At 32.0% G+C, this 9,845-nt stretch overlaps 1 protein-coding gene across 1 annotated transcript; it reads right to left on the bottom strand.

Annotated features, from left to right (window-relative positions):
- Positions 1-1,611: 1,611 nt before the first annotated feature.
- Positions 1,612-2,633, bottom strand: LOC131649701 (uncharacterized). The gene is made up of 2 exons (XM_058919457.1): positions 2,314-2,633; positions 1,612-2,218 (listed from the first exon to the last, which is right to left on the bottom strand). Exons 1-2 carry the CDS (start codon positions 2,631-2,633, stop codon positions 1,612-1,614), a joined length of 927 nt encoding a protein of 308 aa, XP_058775440.1.
- Positions 2,634-9,845: the final 7,212 nt, after the last annotated feature.

Below are 9,845 nucleotides of genomic sequence, written 5' to 3' on the forward strand. Positions count from 1 at the left end.
TCCCATCCTTTACAAACTTAAACAATGCTGTTTTGCTAATGCCCAAGGCAAATGCGAGGCTCTGAAGAGTGCTACGTTTAGCTAACGAAATATCCCACACTTTTTCAATATCTACCGCAACTCTTTTCCGACCACAATTTTTTGTTCTTTTATGAGACGCATCACCTGTTTGAGATACTTGCTTCCAAATTCGATAAATAACATCGATGGATACCGAGTATTTGGATGCCAACCATATAACAGTTCCGGATTTTAGTTTTCCACCACAACTATTCTTTATCAATAATTGAGCAATTATTTTCCGTTGATCATTGTTTAAAAATGATCTTTTTTTCTTAAAAGTTTCAGGTTCATGTTGAACCATTGTGGACACTGCATGAAAAAATTGAAAATAATTAAGAAACAAGTATATGCTGCTACGCTGCTACTGTCTCATGTTTGTTACTACATGTTCTTATTGGCAAACAAAATATGGCTCTGTAATGAATAGAAAACAAATGATGACACTCCATTTATATTAATTTATGCATGTCTCATGTTTGTTGCTAATGCATGACTCATGCATGTTTTATATTTATAAACAAAATATGGCAATGTAGTAATGAATAGAAAACAAAAAGTAATGATATGATATGAAAAAAAGATGACACAGTAATGATATGAACAAAAAAAAATATAATGATATGATAAAAAATCTTACTAGCTGCAATACTTTCAGTTTCTCCATCACTTTCATATTGATTAAATTCAGTCTCCTCTCCATCTTCTTCATTTGGAATAAATTCACTCTCTGCAATTTTATAAAACAGTATTAAAAGTGAAAAAAATTAATTAAGTTGTTCAAAAATTATCTAACATAAAAGTATTAGAGCATATTACCTTCTTCCATGACATGAACTTCATTTGAATATAAAGCATCAACATCAATGTCCTCATTAATATTAAAAAAACCATGTTCAAAATCATTTTCACAATTGAACATATTAGCTTCTTCCATGTATTCTTCATTTGATGAACTACCATGTAGGTCCTTAAAAGACAAGTTAAAATTACTTGAAGAAGGATCATTTAGATTAATGGATGGTGCTATGTTGCATTCCATCATTTCATGATCAATATATGGAGTGTTTAGATCAATATTAAGAGGCATTTTTATGAGAACCAAAAGATAATGATACAGGAAATGTAAAATTTTGGCTATGAAAATGAGAACCAAAAGCTTTAGTATTTATAGAACTCACTATGAAAATGTTAAATTTCTACAGGGCGGGACCATGGAAATTTAGGCGGGTGGAGAATACAGTAAATGGACTAAGAAGTGTTGTTTTTAGGCGGGACAAATTTCTACAAGAAATTTTAGTAAGAGTAAGTGGAATATATAACCACTAAATGACTAACCATTAAATGGTATTAATAAAAATTGACTAACAATTAAATGGTTATAATAAAAATATTAATTTATTTCTAAATTAATAAATAAGGGTAAATATGGAAAAAATGTATATTTTCCATTACTTAAATGAATATATAGCCACTTTCTTAAAGGGTGAGCTTTTTTTTTTTTGCTTACATATGAGACCGGAGGGAGTATATTACTAAAAAATATTAAATCTAAGATATTGGTATAGTATCAATGTCGTCTCCTCCTTCGCTATCATTGGTGAATAGAGTGGCTTCCAAATTTGGCTCATCAAGAGACAATGATGCAACTTCAAGATTTCCAACACCATCAAAACTTTCCCATGCATCTCCACCAATGTCCCACATCTTAGTACTCGTTTCTTTGTATTCTTCACATTTCCTACCCAAAAGCCTCAAATTTGTAAGCACATAAACCAAGTCTTCGGCTCTTTTAGGAATCAATTTGCTTCTTTTTAAAGAGTGGATGAATGAATAAGTACTCCAATTTCTTTCACAATAAGATGATGAGCTAGGTTGCACAAGAAGCTTTAAGTCAAGCTTTTGAAGAGGAGCGGGAGAACCATGCGTAACCCACCAAGATTTAGGGTCTAATACCCATCTATCTTCAATAGAGTCAAAAGAATCAAAACTATTTGATTTTGATGAGAAATTAGCATATTCAATTTTAACCTTTTTTCTTTCCTTAACCGTTTTAAACAATTTTCGAAAACAATTATTCCTTTGTGTAGATATCACTTCATCCTCGTGTGGAGAAACTCTATTTGGATCCTCACAGAGCCATTCATCACTGTAATACCTATAAATGAAATAAATTTTAATACACAACTTATGAATTACAAAAGGATAAAAAATAAATAATAAAAAAGCTAATAAATGTTTGGCTAATTTTACCATGGATTTAGAGAGTGAGCCAAACAGTGAAGAGGGGTACAACTCTTAGTCCACCTATCAATTAGTATCGAATAAATAACATTATAAAATGGTGATATTGAAGTATCATTTAAATATTTCCCTTCATGCCTATATATTGATGCCTTCACCTTCTTTGTCATAGAATCCCACATCTCATATACCAAATGAAGTGTGGACTCATCGGTATCACAAACTCTAACCATATTATAAATAGGCTCTGTAAAATCAATAATATATGCAATTTTGTCCCACCAAACATCATTCAAAATAAATTCTTTTGTAGCTTGAGCCTTACCCATGTCATCCTCTCTATAAGAATTTCATTCTCCACTAATAACCATTGATTGCAAAGAACGCTTCAAGAATTTAAATCTTCTTAACATTACAATGACAGATGCAAAACGTGTGTCAGAAACATGAAGTAATTTGAAAACTAAAAGATGTGTATATGTATAAGGTGTAAAAATTACAAGGTGTAGGAAAACGTTGTACACATAGCATAGCTCTTTTTTTAATGCAATAATTGCGTCAAACTGTTCCAGAAATGATCAATGATTATGTTGAGTTGCATTGAATAATATGTAATGAAGAAAAAAAAGGTGATGAGGGGAAGAGGATGAATCAAGGGTTACACAATAATTATGCAGTGGATTATCTAATGCATGATATTCTATATTGATCATTGATTGATTGATATTGATTGAATTGGTACATGAAACTAGATATTTATAGCTAGAGTGTTACCACAAGTGGAAGTTAGTTACATAGATTGTAATTAACCTCTTAACTATATAAACAACTAACACTAACAAAAGTAACTAGCTTTTAACTTTACTAACTACTTTTCTAATATCTTCCACAAAGTCATAGTGATGGAAGTGTCAACACCTTGAGTTTTGTTATGAAATCCATAAAGAGTGTAGTGAAGAGTGGCTTAGTAAGGATATCATCCATAAATTGGGAGCATGTTGAATTTGTAGATGCTTAGCCATAACTTTTTTTTCAATGAAATGAATGTCAAGTTCAATTTACTTTGATCGAACATAGAATACAAGATTTTGAGATAGTATAACTGCACTTAGAATGCCACAAAATAACGTGGAAACTGAATAGGGAATGTGCATTTCAGCAAGAAGAGACTCCAACCATAATAACTCAAAGGTTGTGTGTGCAAGTACTCTGTATTCTGCCTCCGTGCTTGATCGAGCAACTAAGGCCTGCTTCTTGGAGCACCACGGAACAAGTTTAAGGCCAAAGAATAAGCATGATCCTGAGGTGGATCTTTAATCATCTAGGTCACTAGCCTTATCTGAATCAATAATGTAGGTACGAAGAGTGAATCGGTTTGTAGCTTATGGAACAAGCATCAAACCATGTGTTGTCGTGCCACGGAAATAACTGGGTATTTGCTTGATTGTACACCAATGTGTTTCTAATGGTTGTGCCATAAAATAAAATTCTTTGTACACTGCAAAATGGAGGGCTTCAACTGCATAGTAGAGTTTGACCTACCTCATCCTAACAAAATCGACTTGTAAGATGTGGGATGCCTATTTATATAAACTCTTTTCAAGCTTTATATCTAACTAATATGTGACTTTGGATCTTCCCAATTCAGCCTCATGCCTAACACTATTTGCGGCTTGGTGGTGTTCGTAAGTGTTTTTAGCAAATAATCACGAGTTTAGTTCACTAGTGAGAATAAATTAAAAAATCTCGGAAGTAATTTGTGCAATAAATGTACAAGAAAAAGCATTTACGAATTGAACATAAATGTTTCTATAAAGACAGAATAAACACAAACTTTAATAACGAAAAAACTTTGATAAAAGTAATGAACAAAAAGTGAAATAAATGACATCAAAGGGAAAATGCAATAAATGACATTAAAGAGAATGTTTCAATTAAGGAAACATGAAGACAATAAAGGAAAGTGACACGCACTCTTACATGTTCCTCACAATCTTTCGCTCTCCGACTCAGGTCCTCCAGTTCTATAGAGAGATATATGATTTTGCGACCTCGATTTTAAAGCACGAGTATGCTATTTAGGCTAATCTAAATATAACCATCTCCGACAATTTATTCCTATAAATGGACATGTATCAATGAACGTGTATTTAAGTACTTTTAAACGCCTCCACATCGTCATAACTTGCAACTGCTAAAAATCATTATCTCAGGTTCCTAACTGCTCCAAGCAAATAACTGCTTTTCAAGTATATTTGATTTAGCACTTGTTGAAATATCCATTCACATAACTGACTATTAGACTTAGGAAATAACTAAGTCCTCAATAACTAGTGACCTCATCAAATCCAACTGTTATGTCAAAAACCCTTTTCGATATTTTGGACATGTTTTGAATAGAGTGATCCTAATCTTGTAGATTTGTTCTTGTGATTCTTTCAAACCATCGATCAACATGCTAGTTGAACAACTTTAGTCGACGTGGACGTTCCTCTCGGAGGTTATCAATTAAAGCTTTTTAAGACTTATAATTTTCTCAACCTAACTTGCCTTGACTTCCCCTTAGCTAGAATTTATAGGCTAACAAGCGCCTCAAAAAATGTCACTTTCGATCATATGTTTCAGATGGAAGAAAAAGGTGACATTTTTGTAACTCTTCGACATTGTTTCTAATATCATGTACATGTCATATCAAGTAGATGTTTTTAGTCATCATGATAACTTTATACCAAACGTCACATCACAAACGTGCGTACGGATGATCATCATAATCTCTAGTTTCCTAGGAAACTAAATAGCCACTAACTTAAATGAACTTAAAATGAAAATCATTTAAACTTTTTTTTTCATTTTTTCCTATAACCCTTGGTGCCATCTGAGGATCTGAATGTGCCACTTGCCCAATTTTTTGAGGGAAAAATTGAAACGTTCTTCTTCCCCTTTTGGCTATTTAAACACTTCTTCCTCAACTCTTTTCTTTTTCACCATTTCCTTCCATGAAAGAAAATTCCCAGAATGCTCCTGCAACTTCTGTTATCCTTTCCTATATATTTTGTCCCCAAAAAGCTTTTAAAAATCAACAATGGCTCTAAAAAATGAATTCAAGTCTGCTCCACACCCTTCTTTTGCTGCTCATATTGAATAACCTCTTGTTATAGATGATCACACCTACATCCTGAAGCCTCCCATGGAAGAAAAGATAAGGAAACTCTAGTATTTTTATGCACTAATTCCTTACTCCATTTTAGATACCACTTTCGCTTACACGGGTCCCCTTCTTAGGCATATTAGAAAACCCTATGTTCTAAAATGTTTCTTCCTTAACTACCCATCATGTGAACCCTTAGTTTTTCATAATCAACCTTTTGATTTTAGCTTCTTGAAGAATAGGGTTTTTAGGTCATCTCCTCCTATTGATGAAGACTCTACCTATATCCAATGACTGGATATGGTTAAAAAGAAGAAGAATCACATATGAAAAGACCAAGGTATCTTTGACCTGATACCAATTTCGTGAGTTGGCTCGGGTTATAACCCTCATATGCTCATTGCTGCTCTGTGCTTCTGGGAAATCACACCAACATATTTCACCTACCTTGCGGGATGGTAACCTATGCGCTCTTCGACATCGCTGATATTGTTGGCCTTTGACCAATTGGAGAATCTTTTGAACCTTCAACAGTTACCACGACCAAACCTGAATTTGTCTTTAACAAAATTGCTTATAGCACATTCATCAACGAGCATTATGCTTCGACAGAATTTGTGAGAGATCATGAACACACACACACACACACACACACACACACACACACACACACACACACATTTTCTGTAGTTCAATCTTTCCCTTCAAATGATAGTTAAATATGTAGTTAGGAATTAAACCCATGACCAGTTAAACCTTTCTCCTCAAGGAAAAAATAACATGTTTCTTAACCTCACTGCTTCATAGAATATTTAGATTTTGTTTGCAAGTTTGGAGGGGAATGGAAGAGAGGGCTATGAAAAATGTAAAGGATTGGGTGAAAAGAATAGAAATTTTTTGGTTGGGAGGGTTTTGGAGGGTTAGTTTTTATTTATAACATCAAAAATCTCTTACGTTGAAGAAGGGGAACTTAAAATTTATATTGAAGAAGGGTTTTGGGGGGCTTACATAAATTTTTCACATATCTTTTATGTTGTTATAGTATTCTAAAAATTAAAATATAATAACGATAAATATTATTTTATCACTATACAAAATTATTTTTTCAAAAAATGTTAAATATTTTCCAGTATTTTTTTTTAAAATTATTTTCAAAAGTATATTGTTGGATGGACCAAGAGACTTTCAACATAAAGAACAAGTGGAACAAAATTTTACTCCCTCTCTATTTTGTAAAATAATATTATTTATTGAAATGTTTGTATGTATTATAGTGAATAAAATATTTAAAAAATAACAAAAATTACCTTAATATTTTAAAGAAATTAATTATTTTAAGATTGAAAAAAAATACAAATGAGACATGTGCCTTGGATGAGATTTATGATGAGGGATCAAACATAGATCAGCTTTACTAGGCAATAATCTGTTTAATAAGACAGACAAGCAAACATTACAGTATAATGTGTTATGCCATGGATGAGCTTAGTTATGAGAAAATTTAAACTATGTATAATGAAAATCCGTACAAAAGAGTATTCAACAGCTAATCAAACTATCAAAATTATTATAACTAACTTTTAAACAGTTTGGTAACTAACTAACTAACTAAACCAACCAACTAGAAAACCGTTACTCAGTTAGTTACTTCTAAATCCCTCAACTCACTCATTCATGTAACTAACTAACTAACTAGAAAACCGTTAACGAGTTAGTTACTTCAAAAGCCCTCAACTCAGTCATGTATATATATATATCAACATTATTTGCTCACAAATCCCATATATCTCTCTCTATCAAAATTAACATTCCTCTCTATTCACTTCTGTTAAGCAATCCATCACCATGCCGACGCCAAAGAAACCTAACGTTCATCCACCGCCAAAAGGAAAACCCAACGTTCAGCCACCACCGCCGCCGCCACCACCTCCACCGAACAACGAAGCCCCATCACAAGCTCAAGTACTTAGTAGGAGGCTCGACTTGCTCTTGGTCATAGCCCATGCTACTGGAGCTGTTGCAGTATGTGTTCTTGTTCATTAGTCTTGTTGAGTTATCTTTTACTTTAGTTTCTTGAGAATCAAAATGATGATGATTTGATTCTTGTTTCATTGCAGTGGTGGTATTACTTCATCCGCTATTATCTTCCTTCCCAAAGGGACTCACACGAATAATAACAAGCCGTATTGTGGGAGTAAATCGTACCAATTCTTCAAGTTTATTCATTCAGCAAGGTCATGTGATGTGACTCTCAGTGTTATAGTTAGTACTTCAAGTTTATTCATTCTTCATCATCTTGTAATTCTTTTCTTTCAGTTGTCACTCGTCATGTGACTCTCAGTGTTATAGTTAGTATTTTCTTTACAATTTTTAGATTGTTACTTGGTTTTCAGAGACTCATCTATATGATGAAGATGATATTACATCTTGTTGTATATAGATAAATAAATAAATATGGTTGGTACTCGTATATTTTGTTTTGAATTTTTGTTTTTGTGATACTTGTTTAGATAGAATGATGGAATGGTATTCTTAATACTGAGCCAAATTAAAGGAATTTTCATTCAATTTTTCATATATGTCGTATAGCTTTTATATACTTTACTGATCACTTATTAGATAACTATCCATTTGGTTATTAGTTGATAAAAAAATGATGGGTTACGGTAATTTTGAGTGAAAATAATATTACATTATCTTTGTCCCAAAATTTCGATATATTTAGAGAATTAAGATTCTGAAACTCTCGAATTAGCTTTTAAATTTTCTAAGTTTTACGGTGTTTGGTAAATTTGGAATTTTGACATTTTGCAGTTTTTTATTATTAAATTGAAATTTTGAATTATTTATGCATTTATGATGTTATATAAATATATTGTTATGTATTTATAAGATTTAATATTATTTTAATTTGAAATAAACTTGTATGATTCTAAGACTTGGATTTATGAGTCAAATCTATTTCTAATTAAAATAAGTTATCACAAATTTCGTTTGACAACCTTATCTTGGTGTGCTTGTGTTATGAATTTTTATCAGTTTTATTTTATTTCATTTTATGATCCTAAGTATTGTGATTTACAATTTTACAATACTTAGTGATTTACAATTTTAATTTCATGTAAGAATAAGAGGAGTCATTTAGCTTAAAAGCGAATGAAATCGGGAAAATGAACTAAACCTAAAATTTCCATTTTATAAACACTAATGGCGCTAAGATCAACTACCATGATACATTAGAAGATCAAAAACCACTTCCAACGATTATATAGTCTAAACTTTGCAACGACACTCAAAGCACTTAAGTATCCAGGTCATCCTCCTACCTTATGCGCGTGAACATATATGTAGACCTTCCCAAATGTATTTTTGGACTAAATGATGGGCATTAACCCAAATGTATCTTTGAACTAAATGATGGTCATTTAATGCACATGTTTTTAATATTTTTTTATTAGCAAAAATGAATTATAAGCGGCGTCAAGTGCACAACCAATCAATACAACATAAAATTGATAAAAAAAAAGCGGCAACAAAAAATTTAACCAAAACAAAGGTTCCGAAAGGTTTTTCAATCCGACCAAGAGTAGTCATTAGTCATTACCCACCCTATTCCCTACAAAGAACCAATCCAAGAGATTAATTTAAGCATTCTCAAACCATTGGATTTTCTCAAAATTTTCCCATAAAAAAGAATCAAATTTCTACAATTTCAAATCACCCAACAAAAAATTAACCTAAACAACCAAAACGAACATCATCTCTTTTATGGGGCACATTCTCAATAAATCTAGGACTCGGTGGATAATTTTTTCATGCTAACCAAATGCCTAATAAGACGTGTCAATCCATCAACCAAATCCTGCCAAAACAACGCTATTGAAAAGACATACATGTGGACCTTCATTTGCAACATCACAAAGGGGCAAGATTTCCGTTCACATCCTAATTGTTGACATGCATTCAATGGTCTTTGCAATCCAAGACGAATCGACTAGGATGGTTATAATCGTCACTCACCCCTATATAAGTGTTACTATAAATCACATCCACATATTCTTTCAATCACACTTGTAACATTTCCACTTCTCTCAAACATTAATTTGAATGTTGGAGTGTTAACATTCTAAATTTATCTAATTCTCATTAATGAAGACCATAACATTTTCACTTCTCTAAAACACTAATTTAAATGATGGAGTGTTAACATTATAAATTTATCTAACTCTCTTTAATGAAGACCATAACTCCTGCACTAAAAGTCTTTCTGCATTAATCATATGTAATCTCGCATTAATTATTTGTATAAAATATACTCCCTCCATTCTTATTTATAAACAAATTTTAACTTTTTAGATTCATTAAATAATTGATGTATCTAACCTACATATAA

Source organism: Vicia villosa, linkage group LG2, assembly GCF_029867415.1.
Source record: "Vicia villosa cultivar HV-30 ecotype Madison, WI linkage group LG2, Vvil1.0, whole genome shotgun sequence".
NCBI classification, from domain to species: domain Eukaryota; kingdom Viridiplantae; phylum Streptophyta; class Magnoliopsida; order Fabales; family Fabaceae; genus Vicia; species Vicia villosa.

Excerpts from the sequence above, each read along its gene's own strand:
- LOC131649701 (XM_058919457.1), bottom strand. The coding sequence starts at position 2,633 with ATGGGTAAGGCTCAAGCTACAAAAGAATTTATTTTGAATGATGTTTGG. Across the intron at positions 2,219-2,313 it reads GCTCACTCTCTAAATCCATG|GTATTACAGTGATGAATGGC; the intron begins GTAAAATTAGCC and ends TTTCATTTATAG.